Source organism: Harpegnathos saltator, unplaced genomic scaffold (assembly GCF_003227715.2).
Source record: "Harpegnathos saltator strain DR-91 unplaced genomic scaffold, Hsal_v8.6 scaffold58, whole genome shotgun sequence".
In the NCBI taxonomy this organism is placed as follows: domain Eukaryota; kingdom Metazoa; phylum Arthropoda; class Insecta; order Hymenoptera; family Formicidae; genus Harpegnathos; species Harpegnathos saltator.
Genome location: NW_020230404.1, coordinates 2,251,465 through 2,270,018, shown reverse-complemented (window position 1 = coordinate 2,270,018; position 18,554 = coordinate 2,251,465). Strand labels below are relative to the sequence as shown.

At 52.9% G+C, this 18,554-nt stretch overlaps 1 protein-coding gene across 3 annotated transcripts in view; it reads right to left on the bottom strand.

The window, feature by feature from the left end:
• LOC105187893 (ras-related protein Rab-37) overlaps positions 1 to 17,748 on the bottom strand; it is a 100,477-nt gene extending 82,729 nt beyond the window's left edge. The window contains exons 1-3 of one of the 3 annotated variants that reach the window (XM_025303892.1): positions 16,751 to 17,748; positions 8,889 to 9,008; positions 3,902 to 4,177 (exon numbers count right to left, since the gene is read on the bottom strand). In XM_025303892.1, the coding sequence (XP_025159677.1) occupies positions 3,902 to 4,177; positions 8,889 to 8,951 (339 nt within the window). In that variant the 5' untranslated portion in view covers positions 8,952 to 9,008; positions 16,751 to 17,748. Of the gene's footprint in view, positions 1 to 3,901; positions 4,178 to 8,888; positions 9,009 to 16,520; positions 16,714 to 16,750 lie in introns of those variants that run through there. The other 2 variants (XM_011149013.3, XM_019843492.2) reach the window with 2 other exon arrangements.
• Between the last annotated feature and the right edge of the window lie 806 nt (positions 17,749 to 18,554).

Here is an 18,554-nt window from a genome sequence, read left to right as displayed (position 1 = left end):
AATATTTCATTTCGTGTCTTGCAACCTTACAGCCTTACTCTTACAGCTAATGTAGACGAGCCTTTAATGAGAGCTCGTCTCGTCTGATCGCGCGCGCGCGCGCGCGCGTACCAGGTGCCGACATGAGTTCCTTTTCCTCCTCCTCCTCCTTCTCCTCCTCCTTCTCCTCCTCCTCCTCGCCATCGTCACCGCCGAGAGATCTCGAGTAGACACGCAGCACACGCGAGCGCGGGATAAAAATAGCTCGAGGCGCACTCACTGTCGCCGCGGTGTTGCGACCGCTCGCTTAATAGAAGCTCGCGACAGCTGCGGGTGGTCGGATTATTAGCGAACTCTATCGATTCGGTCGCAAGATGAGGCCGACGGACGCGCGAGGCAAGCCCAAATATATCTGAAGATCTGAAGATCAAATATATCGGAAGATCTCACGAGATTACGACAGCGCGCGCGCGTTTTGCCCGCGCAAATAGAGCAAACTCGACTCGTTGAGATCGGGGAGTACAGAGAGAAGAGGGGGCAGGGGGGAGGGAAGAGGGCACCTAATTTACACCGTTGGGCGAATGGTACGAAACATTCGCGGGCGATCAGAGAGACGCGGCGGCGCAGCCGAGTATGAAAATTTGTCCCGTACATTTCTTGATCCCTCGCGAAACCGCCCCCAAAAGCCGCACAGAAACGTATCATTATATTATTTTATTATTATGCTAAGGGCGCGTCGTCCTATTACGTCCCGAATACGGGAATACGCTGCTGGCATATTCCACACTTGGCGGCTACAACTTTGCGGCGACTGATCAGCCGCCGAGCTTCCAGCAACCCGCCGGCACCGCCGCCGCGGCCTGCAAATCCTGCAGCCGCCGGAATATCAATCGCGCGGCTGTCCGCGAAAGCAGAAATTCGCCCAACGCCTCGCGATGAGAGCGCTTCGACTCGATCCCGGGCCCGATATTGCAGTCACGATTTTCGTCTCCGACCACACCGAATCGCCTCGCCTCGCCGCGCCGGCATTTTGTATTTTGTGCCTCCGCTACGTACGTAGAATGCGACTTAACCCTTTCACTGCTGAATTAACTTCCCTCGAGAGAGTTGTGAAAATATTTGGTAATCCTACCTTTGGTTTTTGGGTTGCTGATTACGAATCTAAAGTCAGATTTGTAAAATTCAAAATGACGGATTCAATATGACGACCATAATGTACGAAATTGATAAAAATTTCGATTATTATTAATGATATATGGGTTTTTCGAATCGCTGATTACGAATCTCTAAAGGCGGATTTGCAAAATTCAAAACGGCGGACTCAATAATGGCGATCGTGATATACAAAATTAATGAAAATTCCAATTATTATTGATGTGGTGTGTGGGTTTTTCGAGTCGCTGATTACGAGCCTGAGGGCAGATTTGCAACATTCAAAATGGCGGATTCAATATGGCGACTATAATGTACGAAATTGATAAAAACTCCGATTATTGATGATACATGGGTTTTTTTCGAATCGTTGATTACGAATTACTTTTGAGTAAAATAATATTGATAATATGGATAATGGATGGAGATGCAGAGTGAAAAAACTAGGAAAATAGAGCTAAAAAGTGCAAAAGAAACAAATTTCGGCCGTTTTTGTGGAAATATTTGTTTATAAAAAAGGAATCTAACCTGCAAAAAATACTGAAAAAAATATATGTTTTTTTTTGCACAACATCGGAAAAATATTTGGTGAAAATTTCAGACCTCTACATTCGATACTCTCCGAGGGATCGATTTTTCCCTAAGAAAAAGCATTCTCTTCAACTTCGATTTGTTACAAATAATCACAAATGAATAATTGGGTATAATAACCTATTGGAGTATGTTGAACAACTATATTCAGTTATCTGAAAAACTCAAGTCCCCGATTAGTTCTTCAAAATTACGTGACTTACAACGTAAAATTGAATCAACAGAAGGTGGAAAGTATGCTTCCCGCTAACAAGTGAAAGGGTTAATCAGCCGATGAAACGCTTCGTAACGCCGCATCCTGAAAGTCGCTCGACTGCGGGCAGAATCTCGCAAAGATACAAATAACGTTAAAACGGCGTGCACCGCACGAGTCGGACGGAGATAACGTCTCGTTAGCGCCACGTCGCGTTTCCCGACACGCGGAGCGGGCGCGACATATCGGACGTGCAGAAACGGTCACGCTCATGCCAAGAGGGAACAGAAGGGGTGCGCGCGCTTCCTCAGTGCGTGCGCTTCTAATCCCGCGAGCGAGATGAGCACTGACTGAAGAGGAGCGCGCGCCTTATCGCCCACGTCGCGCCCGCGTATCTCGGAGCCTTATCTGCACCTTATCGACGGATCCTTCCGCGCATTTCCGCGTGATCACGTGACGCGGGCGAGATTAGAGACGAGCGGACGGGCGCGGCGGGGGGAACTCGCGAGTCGTTTTATCGGCTGAAAACCTCGCTAATGTCTGCGCAGGATCGCAGCGCAGCTTGCGGAAAGGGGCAGAGATGGAAATGAGGCGATACGAAAAAAGCGACGGAGATACACGCGCACACACACACGCGCGCGCGCCGTGCGGAGGGGGCCGAAGGGGTCACGCGGTTTTCCGCGCTTAATTCGATATTTATTTTCCCCTTCTCGCGGAGAATTTGCAAAAATCCGGCTGCTCGCCGCTCGCCGGGCTCTTCAATTATCCTTTATAGGCGGTACGAAGGTGAGTACTGACGAGGTGGCCGGACGGCCGAAGAAAGTGCAAGGCAAGAACCGGCTCGGGACACGGTAGGGACCCCCTACCGGTTTTACTTGATCCCCCTGTGCAGTAGCTTATTCAAGCCCGCCGCCCCTCTGGCCTCCCCTCCGCCTCCCGCCTCATCCCGCGAGATCCGCGCCGCGCCGCGCCGCGCGTCGAGAGTAGTCACGAGAGGGAACTCTCGCTCCTTAATTGCGCCGGCGACCGCAAAAAAAATGTCCGACGGCTTCCGATGACTTCGACTTTATCGCGCGCCGAGTCGAATGCGTAAAATCAAGCGTCGCGCGCGCTTCGTGCGGGAAAGCGCATCGTGATCGCACGGTATTCGCGTATTGTAACTTCAACTCGCTCGCTCGCGCGTCGTCGAGACACAGGCGTTATCACCCTGGACTGGTCTTCGGGTGGAAACCGCGAGCGGGGGAACTCAGCGTCACCAGAGGGGCGTCTTTCCGGGAGACGTGAGGGATTTTCCCGCGGGAGAAGGCGTCTTGTCGTTATCTCGTCATTTCGGGGACTGTTCGAGAGCGAGCGAGCGAGCGAGCGAGAGCGAGGGGCGGGGGGGGAAGGGGCTTTTTCACAACTGGGATGCACCATCGAATTGAATCCGGCCGCGAATCGCGACCTACGATTGCGAACGAAGACGATGAAGAGCGGGCGAGTCTTGCGACGGTGGAACCTTACGACGAGCTGCTCGGCCACAGCTCGCGCACTCTCGTCGTCTCGGGGACGAAGGGAAGAGGAGGACGCGCCGCGAGAAAGAGACGGAGGAGCTCGCTGGGACGAGCGGTGCAGGAGGAGGAGAAGCGGAGAGAGGGGGAGAAGAGCCGCCGAGAGAGCGAAGAAGAGACCGAGGACGCGAAACGAAGGTCGGGGGGGAGGGGGGGGGGAGGAATCGTCTCGGGGGCCGTACGCGCGGCTACCGCGGACCTCTGGCATTCCCGATCATTATTCCGGCGCGGCTTCGCCGGGGAGAAGAGTCGCCGCCTTGTCCTTGGCACGGAGGACGCAAGGTCAGCCTACGCGCTCTGCGCGCTCGAGACGACCACGCTGACAGATACACTCGGAGGGAAGTGAAACCCTGAAAAAACGGCGGAGGAAGTCTCGTTCGCGAGCGTGCGTCTGTAGATGAAGTTTCCTCCACCGACGACTCGGGCAGGCCCTCACCTTGTGCGTGAAGTTATCCTCTTTCTCATGGTCCCTCTTCAAAGTGCTTCTCACGCTATCGAAGTCCCTCGTCGCTCTGAAAGTTGTACTGTAGTTGTTGCCGAGCACCTCGGCAGGTGGCTTGTAATCGCGGTAGCCAGTAGGCGAGGGTGTCTTCTCGAGGGGGCGCTCCCTGGCCGCGGGAGTAAGGCCGCTGGAAAGGACGTTGGTGACGGAGGCGCGGTCGTCGTCCATCTCGAACACGTCGTCGCTTATGCTGTCCTCAGCCGTCATGACCTGCGGATCATGAGGATGCGAGGTTAAATCAGGTTAAATCGGCTCTTCTACATCGGCTCCCGAGAGTCCCTTGCCGCGGCGCCGGGTCGAGTCGCCCGGGGAGACAAGACTTGGCGAAGAGTTGCGAGGCGCGTTCTCAAGTTATCCCAGCGTCTCCGCTTCAGCCCGCGGTAAGCGGGCTGCAGCGGAGATTAAATATTAACGAACCTATCAATGATGGCTCGAGGAAGAACAGCCCACTCGCAAGATCAGCCCAGATATCGCCTGTAAAGAGAGACACAGCTCGATCCCGGGAAAAACTCGCGCGGCGGATCAGCTACAGATACTCGATCAACGAGAGTACTTCGCCGAACTTCCTCGACTCCGAGCGCCGATCGATTCCGCGAACGAGCGGGCGCGCCGCGAGCTGAAGAAATCGCCTCGACCTCTTTAGAGATCATCGTCGCCCGCCGGCGCGATCTCCACGTGGACGAAGGACTTTTCACCGCCGCTTTTCACCGGACGGCGAAAAGAACTTCGCCGTCCAATCGAAATTCAATTCATCGCATGTAAATTACGGTAACCTCAAGGCCGCCCTTTGACGACCGTCCTCGGAGCCGAGGTAGAGAAATCCCGGGCGCGATCACCGCTTCTTCGTTGTCGCATTGTTATCTGAGCTCTACTAGCGGAGTAAACCAGTTCGTCGGCGGGGAGGAAAACTCTCTCTCTCTCTCTCGCTCTCTCTCTCTCGGCTGCCGGCCGCGCGGCGCGGCGGACATAACGCGGCTGAAATAACTGTCCTTCGATCGGCCCGACGTCTCCATCTCCGAGGAGCGCGCTCCGTGACGCCGCGGCCTTGTAGCACTTAAGGCCAATTAGTAAGTCCCCCCGCGCCTAGATCCGCTCGACACGGTCGTGCGCGTGCGCGATTTACGCGAACGATCGAGCCGCAGAGTCTCGCGAGAGCGCGCGATGCAGACGCGACGCAGGTAAACTCTCGCGGTAGCGGTGAGTTCCGCCTGAGTTTCGGGGTCGCTCTCGCGAAAGCGCGTCGCCGCAACTTCCACGCGGCAGTTTGCCGTCACGGTAGTGACGGTAGTTCCAGCCGCTCCCACCTCGCGCTCGTTACGGTCTCTACTTAGTTGCCAGCAGCGGCGGTCGTTTATGCTCTCAATGTCCGCGCATCACGATTCCATGCGACGAGCCATGTTGACGGCTCGCGTGCGTTGACAAATATTTCCTCTGTATAATAGCGCGCTTGGGGCGCGGTAAACGCTGACGACGTCAGCGCGTCATGAGGCAGAAGTCAAAGTGAAGGCGCAAAAGCAGCGGGGGAGGGGGGGGGGGAGAGTGAAACTCGAAGCGACGACAGATTATTGCTGATGCGGGCGCGGTTTATGAGGGCAAAAGTGTCAAGCTACAAACTGGAAAAAAAATTTAGTATCTCTAACAAAACTTAGTTTAGTTGAGGCATTTTTTAATATGCAACGAAATATCTTGTTTTATGTAACAAAATATTTAGTCGTCTCAACTGAATATATCTTTCTGCTTTGTTCCCTCTGGGGACCGAATGATTTTGTTCTTGGACCTCGTATATAAAAATTAAGCACTTTAGTTATTTTGTTCATAAAAATTACATAATAACGAAATATTGTTTTATATAAACTAAAATAATGCCCAATGGATACTGTTTCGTTGGTCTTTCTGCGCACTAAAATTTAGATTTTATATATTGAGAAAAAATTGCAGTATTTTTAACAAAATTCATAAAGTTCAAGCCTTCTGGTTGCTATAACAAAAGTATTACGTTGTACGAACAAACCGTAATCAAACAAGACATTTGTTTACAGGAACTAAACAGTTTCGTCGGGCACATTTTTTGCCAAATTATTTTGTTGTTGCAACAAAATTTTGATTCACGCGACGATACATCTTTTCCTAGTGTTGTAGTAGTAGAAATACCGACAGAGACAAAACGGTAGAAGCAATTAGTAAAAGTAAAAAGTAGTATAATTATCTCGGCCTGTAAATATACGAATATTTTTAAATTCTCAACGCATGGAGAATGTACGTGTTGAAAAGTTAGCCGATTCGGACTCGGAAGAGTCAAAGCGATAAAAATGTCTGTCCCAAATCAGGGAAACCGCGTGTCCCGCGGCATACTTTTGCCTCAAGCTCTCGAAGCTTCAGCATCGCGCGCGCTCGGCGGTGTCGCGCGGATCATTTTCGTTCAGGATTGACTCGCGCGTCAAGATGCAGCGGCCTTCAGCGGCCGCTTTCTAACGGCTGTTATCGTATCCGTCGCACGACACGGAGCAAAAACTGTCGTCCGCGAGTCCCGCCGTCGTGACGTCGGCGCGGCGTTGCTTCTTGAAATTGAAAGGCTCGCGTGGAATCGATAAATTTGCATGGCAGAAGGCGACTGGCATACATGATTTATGGCACTGTTCCCTGAGAAGAGGCACCGAACAAGTCCGATGTAATCTCTCTCTCTCTCTTCTCACTCGTCGTTTTTGTCCTTCTCTCCCGGCTAGCCGGCTCAGCGATGAATATTTTAGCGGAGACGCCGCGCGAAGCTCACCTTAGCCTCGGCTGACTACTTCATCTTTTACGCGCGGGCGCGCAAACGACGGCGTGGAAATCGATTATCGCCGTCGTCGATTACCGCGGCCTCTCTTATCGACGATCGACGAGCCTTACGAATTCGACAGCGCGCGCTCGAAACCGCTCTTGTGAAACGCGCGCTGCTGCTCTACCTCCATTGCCCTCTGACCCGCGATGTTTTCTGCCCGTCCTTGTACTTTGGCGCGACACGGCTCGGCGACGTCGCGATCGCGCCGACCTCGTCTCGAGGCTCGAGAGAATCGATTCACGCCGCGCCGCCGGCTGTGCGCTCGCACGCGGCGACACAAAGTGACAGAGAGCGGCCCCGGCGTGCTGCTAATGAATACACGAGCGACTCTCCCCGCACTCTCTTTCCGAGAGAGTCGCTCTCGCCCTCCATTCCGCCTTACCCCCATAGACCGCCCCGGCATTAATCCCACCCCCCTGCTGGCTGGCTGGCTGGCTGGCCAGCCGTGGATGTCGCGCGGGGCGCGTGTTTCGATATTGCCTGCGCGGCGATCTCGATCGCTTCTCCTCCGCGGCTTCGCAGATCTCGCGCGCTCGGAGGTCACTTCGGAGTGAGTGCGAAGAGAGTGCGTGCGCGTCGCACAAGTGAGCGGTCGTCGAGCGAGAGAGTAAGTAATCGTCTCCCCCGGCTCAATTATCGGCGACGTCAAGGGAGACAGAAACTCGCTGGACAGAGCGCGCTCTTAGAAAAAGAGGCGTTCTCACCCGACCCGTGTGTGTCTCTGAGAGACGCCGGTGATTAATCAGCCGGCCAAAAGGAAGAGAGATGTGAACGAGAAGAGGAAAGAATGGAGCAGGTGAAAATTGCAGCCTCGGAAGGCTCGTGCCTTCCCCTGGCCGATCAAATGCTTAATCGAACACGATCGATGGCGCGCGCGTGAGATACTCGCTGCACCGGTTCTCCATACGCTCGTTGCTCTCGACCAGGCTCACCTATATATACCGCTGATATGGTCGACGGGGCGATAATTGACTTGCGAAAGCTCCCGACACCTCGCGCGGCCCGACGACTTTTCCAACGTCGTCGTCGCGCCTCGCGATCGTTCTCGCGACGACGCGGCGCTCTCCGGGAGAACGCCTCGGACTATCGGGTGGCAACCAAGTGATTGCGGATTTGAAATAAGAATGAAAATTCAAAATTTTAAATTTGCTTTTTAAAATTTTTTTCAACGCATGTATGCGATATACATTGAGCTTCTCTGCAATATCACGTGTTGTGCTATGACGACCTGAATCGATAATGGCCTTGATATGGGTGGTCTCATCGACTTCAACTGGACGGCCAGATCTCGTTGAGCATTTTTCAATGAAAAATCACCAGAACGAAATCTGGCGAACCAATTTTGACACTGCCTTTCTTTCAAGGCTTCATTCCCATATACGGCACATAACCACTTGTGTGCTTGCGATGCGTTCTTGCCTTTTCGGAAATAATACGATAAAATATGTCTGAAGTGTCTTGCTCTTCCATTTTTAAATTGGGATAAAAACAAAACTAAAGAACTAATCGAATTTTTGTACTAAATGAAAGGTGGAAGTCCAAATAATAAGGAAAAAATATAGGTTAGGTACTTTGAACACGTTAACGAAACAAAAGAAAGTGTAAAATCCATCTGTCGACAAAATCCGCAATCACTTAGTTGCCAATCCGATATATCCAAAATAGGTCGCGAACTGACGCTCGCGGCACCGAGACTCAGAGAGTTGATAACGTCCGGTTTCCGGCACTCTTCCGGGGCTTTCTCATGAAATATTTAGGTGTATGGAAACTGTAAGAAGGGATAGATACAGATACGTATACAATGAATAAGGTTTGACAGATGTAATTAATGGATGATTAACAAATCCTAATTTATGAACCTATATTTGTGATGAATCCTGACGGATGATCAATAAATTAGGATAGCTTTATTAATCACCCCATTTAATTATCTATCAGTCGTTACTCGTTGCATACATCTGTAATGTACGTACATCTGAATATTTGATCTGATCTGATAAATTCCGCGCAAAGAGCGTCGGGCCGATTGGACGTTTCGTAAATGCGATCTCATAATTTTTATTCGCGCGCTGCGCGAAGTTTGGGCGACGTTGTACTTACATTGAGAGATTCCGAGGCGGGAACCGTAACCATCGACGGAGCATCAGCAGCACCGCCTCTCATTTTGCCCTTCTAAATGTGGATATCGCCCCTCGGCAATCGCACCCGTGCATTGGGTCACTGCGAACACACGAAATCGACGCCGCCCATCAGTACGGTCTATTTAATTAAGGCGAGCGGGAAATCAACGGCGCGTTATAAGCGAGATTTCAGCGTGTAACGTGCGTGCACGGAGAAAAATGTTATTCTAGAGAGAGAGAGAGAGAGCGAGAGGCGAGGAGAGAGAGAGAGAGGGAGAGGGAGAGGGAGAGAGAGAGAGAGACCTATTATACTTTCGTTCATTGTCCTGCTTTTAAGCGATGCTTATGCTCAGCAAGGAATATTTCCTTCGCAACAGTCTCAAAAATTGGACTCACCGTACAAATTTGAAAGCTCGTTACCATGTATTCGAAGGAGAAGAATTAATTTTCCTTTCAAGATGTTGTAAAATTTGTACACCATCCCTCACCACTCGTAGAAAGCTTAAGTTCGCATTTCTCCTGTATAATTTTCTTTCTGTATAATTTATTTTATGATAATATCTTTCTCATCATAGTATATATATATATATATATATAAAGTATTGAATATAAAATACTAAATCTGAGTCACTGCTCACATTATACGCAACGCGCACATCTCCTGTGCTATGAAAGCCCTCTCCTTCCTCTGGCTTGAAAAAAAGAAAAAAAAAAAAAAAGTCCCATACTCGACATATTTACATAATTAGGGAGGAATGGATAATAGGGAGATATTTTAGGTACTACGCGCAACATACATGGACTAAACATAGTTCAAGAGATTTTATCCCCTTTGCAACGACCTGGAATTTTCTCCACGTTCCCGCGAAAATTTACGCAGTACGCAGAGGCGTTATCGCATTTCCAGCCGGCCGACTTCAGATCGAGCATAAGTTCGCGCGATGAATCGACGCGAGAATGTGTGGGGTTCGCGCCAAAATCAAGGTTCTCTCTCCCCTCTCCCCTCTCTCTCCTCAGTCCTGCATACGCGGCAAGGGACTCCCCGCTTCGCCCCCGTCAAAGGAAATCAAGATGTACTCTGAAACTGCCAAGCCGCGGCTCTCGTCTTCCTCGCTCGAGCGTGATGCGTGGTTCCATCCATTCAATTTCAACCCTCCCCGGTTTAGAGTCGAGTCACACGCATACATACACACGCACGCGCGCCTCCTCATAATACCACACAGGCGAACACTCGAGAGATCACCCCCCCCTCCCTTTCTCTCTCTCTCTCTCTCTTTCTTCCTCTCAACGGTCCATCAACGGCGTCTCTCCCTCTGTTAGGCTTTCCGCTCTCTTTCTCTCTTCATCAGTTCCCCTCAGCAGCGTGTTTTACAGCCTAACGCGCTCTCCATGGTTTCTCCGGCGATGCCTCCGTCCCGTTCTAGCCCGTCACGCGTGCTCTCTCGCCGTCCTTCTCCCCGCCCAATCCATCTTCGCGGTGCGATGGTGTGGTATCGTCTCCACACGCACGAACCACGCACAAAACGTTCCGCGTGGCGTCTTCCATCCTTCTCACACGCGCAACATCCTCGGCCTCGCCGCGGCGCATTCGAGTATCGTTCGTCACACTCGACGCAGAACCACCGCGTTTGTGTCTTATCTCTCTCTCTCTCTCTCTCTCCTTTTCTCCAAACCGCAGCATCTCCACGCTCCGTTTCGCCGTTCATCTTGCTCGCGCTCCCTCTCGCTCCCGCTCGCACACGCGGCGGCGGCGGCGGCTCTTCTCTCTGTCACGTGCACGATCAGAGCGCGACCGGCGCGTCGTTCATCTCTGTCACACGCTCTCCCGGCGTGGCCCACCCACCGCAATAAGTTCCACCCGCCCACGTTACCCGCTCTCTCTCTCTCTCACGCACTTCTTGCCGACCGATCATCCGTTGCATCCGATCGGAAAGCAAGCGACTCGCTTATCTCGCCGGCCGATCTTCCGGCGACCGCGGCCGCACGGCCGAAAAAGGGAGACAAAGGGCATTTTTTTCTCGAAGCACGGCTTCGCCGCAAGCAAACGCGCGACGTGCTCGTCCTACTTCTTTCTCCCTTTCTGCCACGTAATTACGCGCGTGTAATTGTAATTCGCAAATTATACGTCTCGGGGCCTTTCGTCGTTTGTCAGACACCCATCTTCCCGAGCGCGCGCGCTTTTCAGTCGACGAGTTTCCGCGCGCAATCTCTCTCTCGAATCAGAGAGATCCGACGACGACGGCGGCGGTTTGACAAATGTCCGATGCGGAGCGGCTTCTCTCCCCGCCGCCGCCTTCTTCTGGAACGACGCTTCTTCTCGTTGATTTTCAGGGGAAACTCCTCGTCGTCCTTGAACCCGGTGCCCGGTACACGCTTCCTCGGTCTCTCGGTTTCTTCTCCGACTGCTGCGCGGCGGCCAGTCGAGCGAGACGCGCTCGTGCTCGTGCTCGGAAATGTTCACCAGGATCAGCACACAGCCGGCGAACAAAGGGCGCCATTATTTTAATCCGCGCGAAATGCGGCCGTCGGCGATTCGGGAGCAGGAGCTTTCTCGTCGCTTGACCGGAGATCGAGCGACCTGGTAAAAACGACCCGGCAGCCGCGCGATGATTTAATCAAAGTCTGACGAATATGGCCGCGAGAAGAACCGCGACTTTGTCATCCTCTTCTCTTCTCCTCCGTAAAAAGCGAGATCACTTCGGGCTGCTGGCGATGCTCGCTTTGCGGATCTCCTGACCGATGTGACGGGGCGAACGCGCGCTTAAAGCGCTCTCGCGAACGCGACCAGTGGGAAAAGGCACATCGATGAAAATGACGCCTCGCAATCGATCCAGGAGCAGATGCGAGCGCGGAATAACCTGTACCCGGAACACTCGTCTCTCGCTCCAATGATCAGTGACCGCAAAATTAACGCGGCGCGCAATCCACCTCCCCGGAGCGCGCCAAGTTCGCGCATAATTTTATTCGATCTCTTTTGTTGTCCGACCTTGTACCTTGCTCGAGAATGGATCCAAAGGATCGTTTCCTCGCCCTTGGAAAGAGGAATCTCGCGATGAGACTCGCTCGACACGATTTTCCCAGACGGCCCAAGTAACTCGACTCGTGTCTCCGGTATTTGAAAGAAAGAAAAAAAGAGAAAAAGAAAACAAAAAAGCAGAATAGAAAAGTATCCTCTCGATGAGATCTCGCTCGTTGGGCGCTCTTCGATCGACGTCGCGCCTTCGGCCGGCGCCGCGAAAATCTCGCCCGTATGCAAATGCAACGTTCGGGCCCCGCTCGGCGCGCTACGAATTCATGGCGATATTTGATTGCACGACTCGCGCTCGCTGGCCTTAATGAGAGCGAGTTCGATCGAGTAAAGGCCATCAGGGTCCGTCGATCGTTCGGGTCCTCGTGGCACGACCGCCGCGCGCGCCCGCCATAAAGGCGCTCCTCTCTATATTTAGCCACGACGTCGTACATACTCCTCCCCCCCCACCCTCCCCTCAACTCCCTCTCCCGCCCTTCGCACCCACGTCACCTACGTGGCGCACACGTACGCAGCTGCTCGTGTTTTACGAGAGAGAGAGAGAGAGAGAGAGAGAGAGAGAGGGAGACCATGCCTTCATTATGTTTACGCGCGCTTGCGAAATTGTCGCGCGCGCGACGAAATTACAGCGGCGGCGATCGCCCCCCCTCCCCCCCGCCCGCCCGCTCGCTCGAAGCACGCAAGTCGCACGATCGACGAAACATGCCCCGCCGTATCGTAATCTCTGCTAATCCCGACAGCGTTTGCATCGGAGCGCAGTTACCGCTTCTCCCGATTACTCGATCGAACGACGGGCCGACGGTATGCGCGGAGATAATCGTGAATATTCCCAAGTGCACGCTTCGTTCAATAGCGAGAGCGAGGAGGGAGGGGGGAGGGATTATCGCACGATCGACTGCAATTTATCGTTGCTTGTATCCGCACGATATGAGTAATTTATGCGCGATCGTTTATTCTTTGCCGCTGTATCGGAAATTTTCTACCGACGTTCCTCTCTCTCTCTCTCTCTCTCAGCTTTATTAATAATTATCAGCACGCGCGTCCAAGCGCGAGTAATCCGCGAGTTGGATTACGCTCGGTCAAAAATAAGCGGGAATATGCCGAGCGAAATCTCGAACGAAGGGTACCAGTGCCGACATACTGTGTTGCAAACTCTCGCGCTGTGCTATGTATTATTTGAAAACTATTTTTTCACAGCGCTCTCCCTATTCCGCAAAACACTCGCAAGCGAGTAAAACGCAATCGAGCACCACGCCCAAGCGTGGTCGCTCGAATCGATTAATTGTCGTCTGCTGCACCTGCATTATTTATCGGAGCCTTCCTCTCGCCGGTCTCGCCGGTCCCGCGGAAGTCACGGTGCACCCCGGGGAAACAATAATCGGGGTGACGTTACGACAGGGTGTCACGCGGCTGGAAAGTCGCTCTCGCGCTGATAACGACGCGCTGATAACGCGCATCCAGCGATTATCGGGCGGCCGTTTCGACCGCCGCAAATATCGTGACCGCGCGGCTAATATCGTCGGCGTGGCATCTTAAATATCGATTTATCCGTCCGCGCGATCTATCGCATGACAGTGGGCGAAATCGCGATCGACCGCGATATTAACGACCGCGTCGGCCCGCAACGTGCGGGCGATTCGATCTCTCTCGGCTATTGTCAGTCCGAAGTCACGTCCGCGACCCGGCGCAGTCGCGGATCTGCGCTCTGCAATCTGCGGCCGCGATTACACCCGCGGACGTGATCAATCGCTTGCCGGCTTTGTCGCGTGTCTGTAACACACGAGCGCTCCGGTCGCGATCGTCCGCGCGCGACGAGACATTTTCCTACGAGCCTCCGCTCGTGACCGCGCGAGCGAACGAAGGTCGCGGGAGGAAGCAGCTCGCGCGTTTTCAGCCCCTTCGCTGCAGCAAGCATAAATCTCGCGAAAGCGCTCAGCTGGCGACAAGTGGATTTTCAAGCGACGAGCAACGTGTCATTGAGATTGTGTGCCCCGGTTTCGGAGGTCACTGCTTACGAATGCGAAGTCACAGGTGGACCCGAAGCGCAGACGGCACCGAGAATTCGTCATTTAATTCACATCCAGCCAAAACATTGGACATTTGATGCGGGAAAAGATTAAGCGGAAGAAAAGAAAAAAAAAGAAAAAAAAAATACCGAAATGACGAATAAGTCATTTAATTTAGAATAATTGGTTACATGTGATATATGAGTAAGTTCTTCGTCCTCGTCATCTGTCGTCATCGATCTGAGGACTCGGCATTTCGAATTTTTCTTTGCAAAATTCACCAGCGAAAAGAGACACACCACGCGTCTCACAGTTTCGATAAAGCTCCGGAGCTCCATTTCTTTTTCCAATTCCAAGTAACATTTTTTCAAACTTTTTTTCAGGTCGGCCACGTGACATCCGCCATCTTGGACTTGGTTCGCCGTTGAACCGTTAAGCGAGCGCGAAATAGCCAATTTCGCGAGCAACGAAATGAGCGATACGAAAACGCAATGTGGCGGGGTTTCCGCGAGTCAAGGGGTCAACAAAGGCCGCGCGCGCGCGCGCCGCGGACGACACAATCGTCACCTTTCATTCTTCCTTAAAGCAGATCGACGTTTCCGCCGCGGCCGCCGACGGGATTTGGGTCAGATCCGCGGCGAGAGCGAGCCCGTGAATGCCCAACAACTTGTTACACTTTCCGCCGCACATGCGCGCGGTCGGAAGTCACTATGAGCTTCCGCGCGCGGCGGCCGGAACTATATATTTCCGCGGTTCGTCGCTCCTTCCTGCCCTATTTTCGGCGGTTCGCGGGCTGACGTAATCGCACGGCAGCGGGATTGAGCGAAAATCAGTAGTCGGGCGCGCGCGCGCCGAGCGCCGCGTCTGTCGCGCCTCTCGCGCCCGCAAAACGCCGGGAGAAGGAAGGAGAACGCGCGCAACGCACACATGAGCCGCGTCAGGCCGCTCGCGTTTCCGCGACGCGCGTCTCGCGGGGTAGACATTGTGTGTACGTACGTAACGCGGGCGCGGGAGCGTGACTTTGAAAGCGCCGCGCATCGCGATATCGATTAAACGCCATCGAGACGAGCGGCTGTGTCCGCCTCCGCGCGCGCCGGCAGTGGACACCAAGGTCGCGGAGCTGCATTTAGCACGTCGCGTACTCCTTCATTTCCCAATATCACGCGCGAGAGTGAGATGATGAACTTGTGGAGAAGACACACGCGGCGGGGATAAAGCCCCCGAGGACGAGATCTGTCCTCGGGATCTAGGAAAAAGAATTTAGTACCTCTAACAAAGCTGTTTAGTTGAGGTATTTTTTCACTAGCAACCAAATATCTTGTTTTTCTATAGCAAAATATTTAGTTGTCTCAACTGAATATATTTTTCTGCTTCGTTCTCCCTCTGGACCAAATCTGATTTTGTTCTTGGACTTCGTGTATGAAAATTAAGCACTTTAGTTATTTGGTCCATAAAAATTGCACAACGAAATATTATTTTACATAAACTAAAATAATGCCCAGTGGATACTGTTTCGTTGGTCTTTCTGTGCGCTACAATTTAGATTTTATATATTGAGAACAAATTATAATATTTTTAACAAAATTCATATTTGAATCAAAGCCTTTTGGTTGCTGTAGCAAAAGTATTACGTTATACGAACAAACCGTAATCAAACGAGATATTTGTTTGCAGGAACTAAACAGTTTTGTCGGGCATATTTTTTGCCAAATTATTTTGCTGTTACGACAAAATTTTGCAATTCACGCAACAATACATTTTCCCTGTGTGTACTGATACCGATATGTAAAACTATCGTATTGTCAGAGTGGTTACACGTTTTGTAGCCGCGATGAAAAACTCCCCAAGAGTTTCACCCATATATGATAGTCTTTAGGGCTTAAACCAACTTAGAATACGTTCGGTTATTGATCAGCTGATCACGCTTTAGCAATCAATTTTGCAATATCAGATAGAAACATGGATAGATATTTTTGTATTACTTATTATCCTGACAATCGATCAGCTGATCAACTACGGACCCAAGTAGCTCCAAGTTAGCTCAAGGCTTACCGACCTCACAACTACGAGCGGAGTTTCCGAAACCGACTTCGGAGTCGGAGATCTGAAATCTCGCGTGAGTCGACGCGATGTCGCGCTAAAACCCGCCCCCGTATTTCCGTATTCGGCAAAGCGCTCCCGCGCTTCTTTCTTTACACACCGTGCGCGATCGCCGACGAGCGTGAGCTCGTAATGCATATTTCACGATAACGTCGGTCGCGAGCATCGCGGCCTCTCCGAGCGCGCGAGTCTATTATTAAAAAGTGGGTCGCGACCTGAAGTGGCAAAAAGTCGCGAAAATCGCCGGAGGCGATAAGCGCGCAGAGCCAATCCGAGGAGGGAATGAATGAGACAGTCTTGAGACAGAGCGGAACGAAGGAGAGGACGACGGAGGAATCTATTCCAGGAGGATGACCACCGCTGCTTCGGTGCTGTCACTTCTAAATACGACCGTTACGCTCACACATACATAATCTCCAGGCGCTACGCGACACCCGTGTGTGTTGTCGCTCCGCAATTATCCCGATTAACCTCCTACCTGCGCAAGCAGCCCTGCCCTTATTAGAGCGCGCACCGTTAACACGCCGCTGCGACCGCGCTGCGGCACACCAGCCTCCGATGAGGAATCGAACGTTGACACACGTACTAGAGAGACGAGAGTCCTCTCACCGGAGAGCCGTTCGCGTTACCTTCACCGCCGCGCTCCGATAAGCGGCCCCGCTGCGGCCGATAACGCGCACAGTGACGTAACCACGGGGAGACACTCACCTTCCAGCGGCGTGCGGTAGGTCGACCCACTTTCCCAATCAGCGGCGGACCAACGAGCGAGCGAGCGAGCGAGCGAGCGAGCGAGTGAGCGAACGACTCGCGCACTCTACCTCGACCTATCGATCTCACCGCGTCTCGATGTCTCTCCTCGGCGCTAAGAGCGGCCTCAGAGTGAATCTCAGATCGCCAAACGGTGCTCAAGCGGTGCGCGTTGTTATCAGTGCAGGATACATCGCGTATCCTGGTATGTCGGTCGTCCTGCTCTCTCGTCCACCTGCTGTCCCAGGGCCAAGGGCTGCGCGAGTCCTCCCTTCGACACGGGGCAAGGACGAGTCCGCCGCCGCCACGACGCTGTCCGCTCCGTGTCACGTGACACACACACACACGCGGGAGCGCGTACATACACACATGCAGGGGTCCAGTGCGAGCGAGAGACCGACCGAGTGTGGCGCACAGTCGCGCAGTCACGGTCGTCGCACAGCTGACGGCCGGCGGCACAATGGAGAGAGCTCTAGCCGCGAAACAAGGTGGAACGACGTGATCGCCTTGCGCGCGGGACGTACGCACGCGAGGGGCGACGGTGCGCTTTCCGCGACCGGGAGCTGTCTTCCTCCGGGGTGCAGAGAGCGTGAAAGACAGCCGTTTGCACGGACGCGGGAGGGCGGACGGGCGCGTGTATATGCGCGCGTGTGAGAGGAGAAACGAGGGCGCACGCAAGCGCAGCGTCGCCGTCGCCGTCGCCGTCGAGCAGCCGCTCTGCCAGCTAACCTCGACTCTCGATACCGTGCGCGTCTTCTTCATCGCACCGTACATCGCTACGTCACTCGTACGTGTTGCGTCACCGAGGACACGCGTGCGCGCACGTGGTCCGCTGCGTCGTAGTACGTTCGACGGATGTGGGCTTTAAGGAGCGCAGGATGACTCGCGCTCGTCGCGTAGCGAGAATCGCGCTGCGAGGGGGGCTCGAGCCGGCTTAATTAGAGACCGACGAGATGGGAGTGTTGAATCCCCGAGAGAGGCTCTCTCTCTCTCTCTCTCTCTCTCTCTCTCTCTCTCGGCGCTCTCTCTCTCTCTCTCTCTCTCTCTCTCTCGGCGCTCTCCTTCTCCTCCGTTGCGCGCTCGGACGGGGTTAAGCGCGTGTGTTTGTCCAGGGAGGAGGGGGCGGAGAGGAAGCGGAGGGGAAGGTCTGGTTGAATGGAGCAGTTTCCTCGGCGAGTATCAACGACTCGGAAATCCCGATTGAGAAGAGGAGAATTCTGTCCGAGCTCAGCGGAAACGAGCTTCGTCGTCGTCGTCGTCAGACTGAATTCCGGTCACACTTCACACAAGCCGGAATGTCTGCGTCTCTTTCATATCTCAGCAGAAAATTCGCTCACTCGAGAGCGAGTATTCGTCTCTACCTTGGGACGATTCGCCGCTGTGCGTGCGTGTGTGTGTGTGTGTGTGTGCGATAAGGATATCGGGACGGGAGCAAAAAAGAGCGCTAAAAAAACAAAATCACCTGTTGAGTAGCACTTTTATCGCGACGCAGCGCGTTTCCTCGCTAAGAAATGAATTTATCTCTTGTAACTCGGCGGATTCTTTCGTAACTCTCGGCGTAGCTTTTGCTTTCCCTCCGTGTAAACCGGACTATTTCCGCTTGGCGCGGGAATGTGATAATACGAGCAAAGTACAGCATTAGGCCTGCGATAATATCCTTTTCATTACGATAAACGTATAACGCGCGTGTTTAAATAATGAATCCCGCAAAGTTCTACTACCTGAGTAGTAGAACGCAACGTCGCTGAAAAAGAAGAGAAAACGA